General features: G+C 47.8%; 1 protein-coding gene across 2 annotated transcripts; it reads right to left on the bottom strand.

The window, feature by feature from the left end:
* Positions 1–588: 588 nt before the first annotated feature.
* IKBKB (inhibitor of nuclear factor kappa B kinase subunit beta) lies at positions 589–11,038 on the bottom strand. Of its 2 annotated transcripts, XM_080360116.1 has the most exons (21): positions 10,890–11,038; positions 10,721–10,815; positions 10,092–10,209; positions 9,302–9,371; positions 8,583–8,671; positions 8,025–8,114; positions 7,530–7,654; positions 7,105–7,212; positions 6,678–6,807; positions 6,025–6,219; positions 5,663–5,777; positions 5,173–5,296; positions 4,778–4,929; positions 4,605–4,666; positions 3,353–3,462; positions 3,095–3,144; positions 2,695–2,794; positions 2,347–2,494; positions 2,009–2,136; positions 1,234–1,324; positions 589–717 (listed from the first exon to the last, which is right to left on the bottom strand). In XM_080360116.1, exons 1-21 carry the CDS (start codon positions 10,992–10,994, stop codon positions 649–651), a joined length of 2,274 nt encoding a protein of 757 aa, XP_080216242.1. In that variant the 5' UTR covers positions 10,995–11,038; the 3' UTR covers positions 589–648. The 2 variants fall into 2 exon arrangements, 1 of the variants encoding a protein (XP_080216242.1); XR_013923367.1 differs by lacking the exons at positions 589–717; positions 1,234–1,324 and having other exon boundaries at positions 2,347–2,472.
* Between the last annotated feature and the right edge of the window lie 2,463 nt (positions 11,039–13,501).

Here is a 13,501-nt window from a genome sequence, read left to right as displayed (position 1 = left end):
ATGCTTTGTTAAACACAACTGTATGTGTACACTGAAGATTCCCTTCTCTATGGCCTTTAGGAAAACATCCTTACATCTCACATTTTAGCAACCGGCACAGTAAAAGCAGCTTTTTCATTAAAATGTTATTGAGGGTATCAAGAAGAGCAAACCACAAGTTTACATGTTTTAGATAATTTCGTTCCCACATAGGAAACAAGTATTAGGTAAGTACAACCATGACACTTAAGGAAAAAAGTGCAAATTGGCAAAGTTAAGAAATTAAGTTCACAGTTCAAGTATATTAGGAAGGTGATATCCTATCACTGACTGTGCAAACTGATTGCACGTGTTCATTAGAAGGCCTAAAAGGCACCCAAATGACCACATGTGATGCCTAAGGGATCCTAAGCATCAGGATAGAGATTAACAACATCTCCTTTCTAAAGGCACGATTAAGAACTTTTTTCAAGCAGTTAGAACAGGCGTTTCCTACTGTATCTCTGTGAAAAAATGTGTCTTAAGTGGATACTAAAAGCTAGTCTGTGTGCATCACACCAGCAGTAGGTGACAGTAGAAGGAGGCACTTGAACTTCCCTTCTCAGAGGCAGCAGCTTTTCACAGTTGGCTTCCCGGAGCAGCTCGTCTTCCGAGGTGACTGAAGCAATTTTACATCTGCGTTTGTTCTGGACTGCTTGTTTCTTCGACCTGAGGCTGCAGCCAGCTCCAGTCTAGAGCCTACAAAACAAACAGTTAGAACTACAAAGTTCAACACTAGCTTACAGTTGATATTTCTCCAGAATAAAAGGGAAGCAATTTATAGTTTTGTGATGAACCATGCAATTGCTGTGAGGGAAACCCTGAATCTACTTATTTTCTGTAACACTTTCCTTTCTTTCCTATATTCTGTTTCATTAAATAAGCATCACTGCCCACCACTGTTTTGCCACCACAAGCACTTCCTAATTTTAAGAGTGCAATTTTGCAGTATTTTTGTACAACAGCCAGTGCCTTCCCCGCCTCTTGTTGCTCAGCGCAGCCACAGTCCCAGCGCGGCTCTCGTTCTCAGCCAGCAGGGACCGCGTCCGGCAGCGGGCGCTTCATCTCCCGCAGCTCCTACTCTCTCCTTGTCCGAAAGAGTAACATGCAGATTTCCGTTAGCCGTATTACTTACTGGTGGCAAAGCTACCCAAGCAGAAGTGTGAAGCCATGAGCTTCCCCAGTCCTTCTACAGAAGAATATCAAGTACGTTACCATGAAGCTCTGCTCCTGATCCTTCATTGTGTCATGTATCACATTTTCTAGTTGGCTACAGAGTTTCTGTGATTCCAGCAGTAGCTCCTCACTGAAAGGGACAATTATTACACAATTATTTTCCATGGCAGTTTCGTTAAAAGAGATGCCGCCTCTATCTGTAGGAAATCTTTCTGGCAGGTGTGCTGCAGAGCACTGAAGATTATTAATCTTTACCAGCCAGCTCGTAAACTAGTAATTCATATTGCAACTGGGGAAGTCGGTGGCATCCCTAGATTTACTGGGATGGGGAACGGAAGCACGTTCCAAGATGGAGTTAGGTTCTTACGTGGAGTCACCATTGCTAAAGTTGCAGAACAGCCTGTGAACTAAAGGACTGAGCAACATATAAATGAACAAACCAAGGTCTGGCATTCCAGCTGGTGACCCAGTTCATTTAAGCAAACCAGAACTACATGTGCTTGGTAACAGCAGTCTCTTCTTTCTGATACAGCTCAGCTACCATCACCTCACCTGACAATGCCCCAACAATGCCAGATAAAACAAAACTCTTATTATTGAGGTAAGGTAAGTGCTATACCTTATCCTGTTTTTCCTAAGGAAGACTAACGAGCCCCAGGAAGTCTAGCTACTACATAGAAAAGGCTGCTGACAACAGAAGCTGAACACAAAGTGCAAGATGCGGCAAAGCCCATGTGTAATTATTTCACAAAGCAGGAGCCCCAGTCCTGTAGTGCCGGCATCTGCAGTTACACAGCTCCAGACTTTGCCTCACCTTCTCCTGACCGACTCTGATAAACCGCACGTTCCAGAAGGGACCGGCAGCAGCAGCTGACCAGGGCTGCCCAGACGCGATGTGTTCGTGCTCTCTGGGCTGCCCGTGACGGGACCCCGGACTTTACTCTGAAAAAAACACAGAATATTCAGATTGCAATCACTTCCACTAATTTCCAGCAGCCAGGAGTATGAGACAGCCTGGAACTTGGCCTTCATACTAATTCAAAATAACAGAGAAAAGAACCATAGGACATACTAAATGTACTATTAATTATTTCACTAACCTGTGCTGCAAACCATATTTTCAAGTTACACTAGAGTTTTTATTTTACTTACACAAGCGATTTTTAGCAAGTTCCACAGTTCTTTCTGTCGTTTCTCCTGAAGCCTAACAACTGTTTCCTCATCTTCGTTCATCAGATTCATCACCTTCTCCACTCTGGGGAATAGTTCCAGTGCCTTCTGCTTGCAAACTACAGTTTTACTATTTGACCAAAAAAAAAAACCAAACATCATCACACATGGGCAACTGGAATAGGGGAACTTTTAAGTTTCTTATTTCCTGTAACACTCTGAGATCTCATTAGCTGTACACACCGGTTTTTAAAACTCTAGAACAAAACCTCTTGCTGAAAGAGAAAATGCTTTCTCTTAACCCTCACTAAAACCAACTACAGAGCTCACCTGAGCTGAGCATAAATGACTCGGACTTTTTTTTCAAAGGTCTGGATTGCCTGTAGGAGCAGTCGTACTATTTCTTGGCTGTCACCACTTGTCCTCTGATCTGGAATGAGAGTCAGAATCTTACACAGAAGGGCAGCCTTACAGGACAGACAGAAGCAGCAGCATCTATTGTAGCAGCAGCAGCTTGCTCTGAGAAGAGCTCAAAAAGCACCAAGAAAGCAAGGCTGTCCTAGTTTAAAACTGACTCCCCTCTCCAAAAAAAAGGTGGGTTCAGTAGAGTCCACGTGCAGCTAGTGCAGGGGCGGGCCCAGAATGCAGAGAGTTCTCAATGCTCATTATTGCATCTCCAAAGTTACTATCCACACAAAGCAAGGTGACCTTGAGCTAAAATGTCTTTTACCTCTTGGCTTCTCTCTCAGTCTCCGGTACAGCTCTCTGGCTTGTTCTTCTCTAGAAGAAAAAAGCACAGAACACAAAGGACTCCTCTAGAACCTAACTTACGAACAAGTAGTTCAAGATCTCAAATGACAGGAAAGGAGTCAAAGTCCTCCCAGTTCCCCATAATTTGGGCTGAATAGATGGCACTTTCCTTGTCCTGCAGTGAATAAGCTTAGCTAGCAATACTCCTGCATCTCAAGTTCAAGGTAGCTCAACTCACAAATCCTCCAGCGTTCCTCCTTGTTTACGACCTAGTGGGCTTCTCTGCAGGTCCACGATGTCTGTCTGCAGGGCCATCATCTTCTTCACTAGCTGATCCACATCATCCTCCTGAAAGCAGGGCAGAACATAAGCAATGAACAGTCTCCTGCTAAGGGACACTACCACGCAAACTGGGTCACCTTTTCTCATTCACATTTCTAAACACATTGGCAGGATGCAAGCAGCAGCCTCGAAAAAAGACAAATGAAAATATTAGTAATTTCAATTCAAGGAAATCAGTGTGGTGCTCTGGGGTAAAACAACAACTGAGAATTTTGCGATAAAAAATTCAGCCTGCAAAGAGCCATTGAAGGGTCAGACTTCGTAGGAAACATGTTGCTGGTTCTGAGGCCATCACGCTTTCTTTTCCTTGGCTATTCCAGGAAATCTCTTTTCTCATCCTATCCATCGCCATTTTTCCCCTTTTTCCTAAAAACACAACCACATCCACTCCTGGCACCCCAAATTCTGCTTTTCACTTGAACTTGCTCACAGGGAGACGCTGCTGCTGCTTAGACGGTCATTCTGCCTTCTGCCTCCGCCCAGCGGAGGAGGAGTAAAGGTTGCAAAACAGTAAGATATCAACTAGTTAGTCACCTTTCACTCCTTGTCTGGGAGCAATGGTCCTCAGCCTTACTTACAGGGTCAGTCTTGTCTGAAAAGGCTGAATGTCCTACTGGGAGCAGGTACCCGTGTACCAAGAACGGAAAATCGTTGACTTTTGAAAATTCAAGACTGATGCTTGAAATGCTTGTGCTCAATTATCCAACCATTTGCTTTCCCATTCACTTCAACCTAGGTCCTATATCCTCTTTCCAGCTGTCCCGGCTCCAGGACTGGGTTAGCAGAACACCCGGGTGCAACCGCTGCAAAAATCTCCTCTCACGTTCACCAAGATCTCCGTTTTCCCCCTAAGCCTCACGAACACCACGAGCTTCGTGAGGTACCGGCAATGGACAGAAACGGCGCCACCGAAACCAACGTGACATCTGGAATCAATCCAGACACTATTTAAAGGAGGTCAATGAATAAAAACAAAACAAACCACAAACAAAACAAAAACGAACACCACCAACAAAAACATATTAAAAATATATAGAGAAAAAAATAAATTTTAAAAAGAAAAAAAAAAAAAACAACAAAAAAACCCACAACACCAAAATTCTTAGCTTCTTTTTCTTTAGGAGAAGCAGTTAGATTTAGAAACATACTCGCCCACAAAGTTCCACAGCTTGCTCCATTTCTTTCCAGGCAAACAGCAACTTCTCAGAAGCTATGAAGGAATGAAAGAATGATTGCTTTTCTCAGGTTCATACATGAAAAGGTAGATACTCTGAGGATAAGAGGCATAAAAAGACCTCTGCTTCCCAGATGCTATACTCACTGATTCCAAACTCGATCTGCTCTTTATACTTCTCCAGATCAATTTGGATGCTTGTTTTAAAGAAGTCTAGCTTTGCTTTCAGCTGCTGGGAAAGGGAGGCCATGGAATTCTTCATCTTTGATAGGGTACTATTGTAACGTAACAGATTCATCCTGTGTGGACAAGAAGGTCCTATTACCCTCCTGAGCTAAAAATGCAGGCTTCCACTTACATCAAAATAGGTATTGCAGAGTGTAGCAGTGAGCACAAAAGCAGTTGTGTAAGGGGATGGAACTCTCAGCGTTTCATTAACTGTTAACAGCTCCACTCATGGGCTTCCCCATTCCCGTTCTTTCCCTTTCGCTGGGGAGCAAAGGCAGACAGAAATAAGCGTCCTAGAGAAACGGCCACCGTACATGGCTGCTCGCTGCCCCTGCTGAAGCCGGTTACAATCCTCTTTCAGCATCCGGATTGTGTGCCAGATCTGACCCCACACTTTCCGCAGCTGGAAAAAGTGGAGATTCTTCTTTGGATCCTGAACTGGAAACAGAGGGGGGCAGGGGAAGAGGAGGGAAACATACATATGAGCACGAAGCGTAAAAGTAGTGTTATCACATTACGAAAGAGATCAAAACATCACTTCTTTGAGGGGCATGTTACCTCTTGCAAAGCCTACAGTTGGCTAACCCCTAAGCAGCTTCCCCAATATCTCAAAATCAAACAATTCCTTTCCTCAGTTATTTTGACAAATCAAATGAGTACTATGCCAGTCCATCTTACTGCTTCTTCTTCAGTTCAAATACGCAAAAGCTCTGTCTACTCTTTGCACAAGATACAGACGGCAGAACACAGGCAGCCCTCTCAACGCGGACAACCTCTCACATTCATGCTAGAGAAAGTCCTTACGGATGCAGTCAACACTTTCGGGATGAGGACGCAAGGCAACCTGAGCCTCATAGGCAACTTTTTGGTTATCGAAGAGGAAGAGGAGGTCTGTGTCTGCAGCTGCCATATCATTCATCTGCAAAAGACAAAAGACCCATCAGGTTCTCTCTGCAGAAGCCTCAGTAATGCCATAAACAGAAAGTTCCTCCTCAGCCAAAGACTGAACCCTAAAGGCACCACATTAGGTGCCTAATCTGCAAGGGCTGTTAGGTCTGCGTGGTTCTATGACAATCGCCTGCCAGAACAGCAGGCAGTGCTGTGCTCCCAACGTGAGAGTGCCTGTTGATTCACTCAACAGCAAGGAAGGGAGTAGTTAGACTCACCTTGCTATCAGCTATATGTTTAGTGGCCAGCTTCTGAGAAAACAACGCGAGTCCAGCTTCCTGCAGTAGCTCCTGGTCCTGTTCGGGGATTCCCGTATCTGCCTGGATCCTGGCCTTCACAGTCTGCAGAGTCTCCTCCTCTGTCACAGGGTAGGTGTGTACAGTTCCCGTGACCATGTTCAAAACACGAAGCAACTACAAGAAGAGTAGTGTGACATGAGAAGGGCTATGGATACACTGGTCATGTCTGAGCAGAGATTCCCAAGACTGAGACATCGGCCACTCATAAACTGACAAAGAATTTGTGGGGCTCTAGAAGTCACTTTGCAGCTACTTAATAACACTATGCCAAAGTCCTTGTCCTCCCTCAAGTGGAAGAGAGGCCACATGGCAATTAAACAGCTTCAACTGCAGAATCCTCTACCAGAACATGAAACCAATCACACACAGCAGTTTTTTGCTACTCTCAACAAGGTCAGGGAGTATTTGTCCTCAAATGAGCAAGAAAGCACCTGTTACTGTGCAGAGACAGCTAAATGAGATTCTCTGCTGCTGCTCTCTTCCTAGGTCTATGACTTGAGACTCTTCTCTCATGGGGTACAGGCAACTGCTCTCTGGAAAACTCTTCAGGGCAATACAGAGCCATTTCTCACCTTCAAGTTCAAAATGTCATCCAAAGCTTTGAAACACCCATTGGGTCCGTATGTAGGATCTGTACCTCTCTGCCGTGGGTGCCACATTAACATGAGTTGCAGCCATTTCTCCAACCTCCCAGCCAAAACACTGAAGTACCAAATTAAGAAGAGGATCAGAAGATTAAAAAGTGCCTCTGCAGCCACCATACAGCCTGGTCTCTGCAGGAGGACTGATGAACAACCTCCCCACTCCAATCACAAAAGCACTGTTTAGAAGGCAGAAGCAGACTCACAACTCCACAAGTCTGAAAAAGGACACAAGTGTTGTTTGTGTCGTGCTCAATTTCTTTGCAGACTAACATAGTAAGGCATTTAATATAAGCCTGGTCTTTTTGCAGAAGAAACAGTTTATCCCAGTGTGCGATAACAGATTTCTAGTCCTCACCTGTTTAGATTGTTTGGGAAGGGTAAACTGCTAGAAAATTTGACTTCTCCAGATAAATCTTCTGAAACAACAATATCCAGCTCACTCTTCTGTCGCACTTTTGTATGCCTAGTGAATTCAAGCAAGTAAAATGGTGAAATAACGACCTGCCCTTCCTAGCATGCATGTTAGTAGGCTCTTAAAGCTACACTTGAGGGATGTAACACAGACACCACTTTGGTTTCTGCTACCTGCTCCGCAGGAGTCAGTCCTGATCCCAAAGAGCAAGTATCAGGAACGCTGAACTTGCTCAGGTATGTCAAACTCCCGTGAAGGGAGTCGGTGTCCGTAAGGGCAAGGACACAGGGATATCACCCTAAGAATCAAGGGACCGCACCTGTCACATTGCATGCACTCTCCTTATCACCCGGCCCCAGCTCACTCACCATTGCACTGGCTGCCAGTTGGGTAGGAACGGTCGGAAGCCTGTGATGCACTCAAAGGCCAGTGTGCCAAAGCTCCAGTAATCCACCGTCACCGTGTACTTCTGCTGCTCCAGCAGCTCTGGAGCCTGAGACAGTTTACACACACACACAAGACAAAGCCACCCACCTCTTAGCTCTGCCTCTTAAGAGCTCATTAATATTTGTACAACAGATTAAAGACAGTGCTGAATGCTCTGCTTCTCACGAATTTTGAGATCCTCTCAGAGTGAACAGCAAAGATTATTGGCACTCTTGCTGCTCATTGATAACAGGCATAGCTAGCAGACACTGTGAAAACTCAGTGTCAGAGAAAACACAGTTACCTCTGCTAGCTGCAGCACCCCAAATGTACCCCATACCAGAACAAGTACTTCCTCCCAGCCCAAAGCCTGGTAACAGTTAACTCTACCCCACTGCAAAGCAGTAGCTGCTCTTCTAGCCGAATTCCTTCCTTACCAAGTACTGCAGAGTTCCAACAAAGGATGTGCATAGGCTACCCTGGTCCAACTCCTTAGCATATCCGAGGTCAATGATCTTGTGTATTAACTGAAACACGCAACAGAGAATAAGAACACTAGAGAGATGTCCTGTTAAAAGCACATATACCATACAGCAGAGAGAGAAAAGGTTCAGCTCTTCAAAGGTATGCAGGAAAGGTGCCAAAGAAGAGATGGAAATAGGAGGCTCCCGTAGATTCCTAAAACCACAAAGCATGTAAAGTTGTCATTGGCTTGATACACACAGAGCTGGAGACATTTTTGCTAATTCAGATCTTGGGTCAGTGAGTACAGCCTTGGTCTTTTGAAAGTCAAATTATCAGGTGTTAGCAGAAGTCTAATACAACCTTTCATCTCAGCTGCACGTGGAATACTGTTCATCTGACACACAGATCTAAGCTGGCTGTTATCCTGGGTTGAGTGCTCTTGCAGAGGGACCACTGTAACCACATGAAGCGCATGCATGTTCCTTTTAGACTTACTTGCCTGTGCAGGCAGGCACCTGGTTCCTGCTTACCCTTTGCTCTCCTTGCTGCAGCACAATGTTCTCTGGTTTCAAGTCTCTGTGGATGATCCTGTTCTCATGAAGGTACCTGAGAGCCGAAGCTGAGATATAGAAAGCACCACTCGTAAGAGTGTAACTAACTGTACATAGCACAAGCCCACTTTCTACGCATACATCTGCCTCAAACACGCTTCCTAAATATCTTCTAAAGCCTCAGTACCTACCCGATTTTGCCTCAGCTGCAACTCAGTAAGATCACAACATAGCTTGGCCAAAAAAACGCCACTCCAAAGTCTCTAAACAGCACTTGGCAATCTTTGCATCAGAGCTGTCAGTAATTCCACGTAGTGGTGGCCCAAATGCTAATGGAAACCCACCGATCGCACACATTCTCAAGTCCTGATGATCAGCTGTTAAGCTGAGGGTGGAGACTGATGTGCAACATAAACCAGAACCACTTGGCAAGTGTTCAGCTATCCAGAACCTTCCAGAAAATCCTGAGCAGCATTTTAGCTGGGCAAGAAAATACATCTCTGTGTTTTCAAGAATAATAATCAAAGGCTGGCTCTCCTACAGGGAGTGCTGGCAGAGCAAGACAGGAAACAAGCATACCTTGCGAAGTTCAGTCTAAGATGGAGTCATTAAGGTCACTGCTGCATAACTTTAAAGTGGATTTCAGCACTGAGAGGGCTTCCATAGTTCAGACAACTAAAGGTACTGCTACCACTTACCAATATCAGATAACAAGATGAGAATAGCTTCTTCCCGTAAGCCACAGCAATTCTCCAGCTGATTCAGGTACTGCAAGAAAACAACACAGAATATAGCCTTCCCCTCTTTTATCCTGAGTGACGCTCACAGTCCCACAAGCTCTCACAGATGCATGAGGTTCCAGTAACAGCAACGAGATTCTCTAGAGGCACAAAACGCTATGGGACTGTAACCTCCGGCAGCAGCAATTACAGCTTCAGGCCTTGGTCTAACCATATGAGAAGAGAAAAGAGTGTGTGAAATAAGTCAGTGTCATACTCATTCTCTTCCTTCTACTTGTTCCATCCTTCACAGGCACTTCCCTGTGCCTGGCAGTACCAGCTCAAATATCAGCTCTAAGGTCTGGGTTTTATCTATAGGCAGATTATGGCAAAGGTTAGAAAAATAGCAAGATCAGAATTAACGTGTGTTATTTTTTCCTATGACAGACAGGAGTTACCTGCTTCCAGGAAGCATATAGCCCATACGATGGTCTTGGCCACACTCACATCCTGCGGCACCCCCCTCACCCTCTACGCACAAACTCCTCACAGTGTCACTTGCAGCCAAACAAATACAAAACGTTTCAGAAAGCACTTAAGTCTTCAAAAGCTGAATGTAATATCAACAACCAATCGACCAAAACCTCTTGGTGCCAAGACAAGAATTAGGAACCACCAGAATGGGAAAGCAGAGGTTTTGCAGGGAAACTCCAACAGAAACCCAAGGATGAGCCGAGAAGGCCTTGGACCGCCACCGCAGGGACGTCACCTTGCGGAGGTCTCCGCCCTGGCAGTACTCCATGGCCAGCAGCGGCAAGTCATTTGGTGCAAGCTTCTGCATCCCTTCCGGGACGTCACGGGCAGCCACCACGTTGGGATGGTTCAGCCTGAGGAGTGGAAACAAGGCAAATAAACACACGTGATGAGCGGAACCACAACGACACCCGAGAGACGACTGCTCTGCAACAGCCACGCAGCTTCGCACGCTCACGGTCAGCACGCAAAGTCCCACATTAACTCTTTTAGAAACGAAGCGGTGAATCCTGCAGGTCTGCAGCTCAGCCACCCTCCAAGGGCCCGGCCTCGCCGCAACCTCGCGCTCCAAAACGAGCGCAACGCCCCGAAGGTCAGCCCGGCGCGGATCCCGCCTGGGCAGCGCCGACAGAGCCCCGGGCCGCGGCGGCGCCCGAGCAGGAGCCTGGGGCCCGGGGCCGCGGAGCTCGACGCGGGGTTTCCCCGCGCACCCGCCCCGCGGCGGGCCGGGCCCCCCGGAGCGGGCAGCGCCCGCAGCGCCCGCAGCGCGGCCGTCACACCCGGCTCGGGCCGCTCCCGCCCGCGGGACCGGGCGGCGCTGACGCAGCCGCGCCCGGCGGCCGCCGCAGCCCCGGCGCGCCTCACCTCTTCATGATGTGTATCTCCAGCGCCCAGCGGTCGCGGTTGCGCGGGCTCAGCTCCTGCCGGCACTGCTTGATGGCCAGCTGCTCGCCGGTCTCCTGCGGACACAGCGCGGGCCAGCCTGAGCGCCGGCCCCGGCCCAGGCCGCGCCGACGGGCCGCCCGCCGCCTACCTTGTTGTGCCAACGAATGACGTTCCCGAAGCCGCCGGTGCCCAGGCGCTCCTTCATCTCCCAGGGGCCGCAGGTCTGCGCCTGCAGGGCCGGCGGGCGGCTCATGGCGGGGCCGCAGCGCTCGGCTCGGCTCGGCTCGGCGGGGCCTTGGCCGCGGCCGACGCTGCTTCCGGCTCCGGCGCCCGCGGCACGTGGCGCGGGCTCCCGCCCGCCCTTAAAGGGGCCGCGCGGCGGGAACGAGCGGCGCCGGGTCCGCGCAGCAGCGCTGTCCCCGTCAGCTCCCGGGGCCGGCGCTGCGGCTAACGGGCGCGGAGAGCTCGCAGGCTGCGTAAATGAAACACCAGAGCTCTTTAAAACCCTCTAAACGCGCTGAAATTAACTATCTGTGTCAGTTCTCCACCTCAGCACCCAAGCCAAAACTGCTCTGACCATTCCATCGGGTTTAGATGTTCCTTCCTCCCGGGTCTGCCGGCATTAAGCACATCAGTGCCGCTGCACAGGTGCATGGCCAGAGCCGCAGCACGGCTGGTCGCGTGTGCTGAACCGGCCGAGGCCACTGTGCACAGAGCTGTCCCCTGCGGACACGGACCTGCGCAGGACGCCACGCTGGTGCGCAGCACCACTGATGCTCAACAGTCTGGCCAAAACTGTCCCTAGACAGGATCAGCTTAGAAATAAGCCAGTGGACAGTGCTCGAGAGAGCAGACACAGTTGTTCACTCCCCTAAAACATGTCAAGCACTGCAAATGGCACCCACACCACACTCCAAACTGCTGGAGTTGTCCTTAAGCTGTGAAAAGCCAGGAAATAATATCTTATGAAACCTTCTCCCATGGCTGTTAGTTTGTTAGGATCTTTAATCTAGAAGGCCAGTTGCAAATAGCTGTTATCTTTAAAAATAATATAAATTAGCCCATGCCTACTCAGTAGTGTCCAGTCACCTTTTTCTCAAAAACCGGGAGTCCCTTCTGGAAACTGTCAAATGTAGCTGCCCTTAAATCATATTTACAGCAGTAATGTTATCACCAGCACTGTGACTCTCAGAGAAATATATGTGACAATCTTGACATAGATTTCCGCACAGAGAAGAGATAAACATTCAGAATAACCAGTGTTTCATCTTTTCCAAGATGCAAAGTAACTGTTGCCATGCTTCCCAACTGAGGACGCTGCGCAGCCACTTCCTGAAGGTGGAGGTCACTCACACACCATTTCTTACGTCCGTGTTTACAGTAAATTTTATCAGAAACCTGATTTCTAGGATGGGACAGTTGATTGCGACCGACACAGACTATTGTTACTGCCGCTGAGACTTAACGTTCAATGGGGAAAAATTGTTTTGAAGCCTGAATCTACTCTCTGATTAGAAGAAAGAACAGAATAAAGCGGCGGTAGAACCCGGCGTGCCCCGCGCTCCTCAGCCAGCAAGCTCTCCTGCAGTCCTGCTCGGAGCCCCCCGGCCGCTGGGACACGAGCCTCCCTGTCCCGGACCCCGGACCCTCGGAGTGGGAGGCTCATCCCACTGCCCGCTGGAGTCTCCACCCCCTGAGTGAATGGTTAAGTAGGACGGGAGCTGCTCAGAGACATCAGAGACGCAGAAAACACAACGCCAGGCTGGTCTGGGAAGGAAATCATCAGCAGAATACAGAAGAGAAAAAGCAAAAAGGTAGGTACTACTCTGCACCTGTTTGCAAAAGTGCCTTTCCCATTTTCAGCATCAATGGCATTGAATACTATTAAATATTATTATTAATTAATAAATCCCACTGAAGCACCATGTTAACTAACTGAGCTACTGCCTTTCAGCTTTTGAGCAGATTCATAATGCTGGCTAAAGCTGCTCACTTTCAATCGTTTGCAGAAAGCTCCAGCTATTCCAGGGAAAGGGCTGACAACCTCAGGCTCCGACCAGTTCGCAGGGAGGAGCCTCCTGCACTAAGAACATTCGCAAAATAGCTTAAAGCAAAGGAAGAGGTATGGACAAATGCCTTGATGGCACGGAGAGATCCAGAGGGCTGGCTGTGAAAGGATAATTGATCACCTTCCAGGGAGGAGATCAGACTAAGCCTTTGATCCCAGGCTCCCAGCCAGGATAACGGCGGGGCAAAGAGGAGGGCAGCTCTGCTTCAGTTCTCCCTAAACATGCTTATTTTCAAATACGGCCAAAGCTGCAGGAAATACTGAGAACGATTCCCAAAACAAAGCCAGAGTTTGAGATATCCATTTTCCCCAGTGCCTCGGAAGACTACAAAATCTTACTTTTTTGTTTTGTTTATTCTTTTCCCCAAAAGCATAGGTCTGTCCATTGTTACATTTTAGAGAGAAACAGTACAAGTCTGATACTCATCTGCTCAGTTTAGAAAAGGGATACAGAAGCACTTTCTCCAGAAGGCAGGAAAAGGCAGCAAGGATCTGCAGTCTTTTGCCTGAATGAGATCATGATAGCTGTTCATCAGCTGATGCATCCTCTACGCAAGGCAGTAGCCCACACTCCCACCCAAAGAAACAGCCTGTGCAGAAAATGCAAATCCTTTTAAACTACTATTGCCACGGACTGACCCTTCAGCAGATTTTTGTGGCACTGCATGAGATCTCTTAGGTCGGCCTCAGTG

Source organism: Nesoenas mayeri (genome assembly GCF_963082525.1).
Source record: "Nesoenas mayeri genome assembly, chromosome: 27".
Taxonomy (NCBI): domain Eukaryota; kingdom Metazoa; phylum Chordata; class Aves; order Columbiformes; family Columbidae; genus Nesoenas; species Nesoenas mayeri.
Note: the sequence above shows the minus strand (reverse complement) of the source record. Positions and strands in the feature narration are given on the sequence as shown.

Coding starts and splice junctions, on each gene's coding strand:
- IKBKB (XM_080360116.1), bottom strand. CDS start 10,994: ATGAGCCGCCCGCCGGCCCTGCAGGCGCAGACCTGCGGCCCCTGGGAG. Junction 4,930..5,172: donor CAGGGGCAGCGAGCAGCCAT/GTACGGTGGCCG, acceptor TTGTCCACACAG/GATGAATCTGTTACGTTACA. Junction 3,145..3,352: donor GGAGGAACGCTGGAGGATTT/GTGAGTTGAGCT, acceptor TTTTTCTTCTAG/AGAAGAACAAGCCAGAGAGC.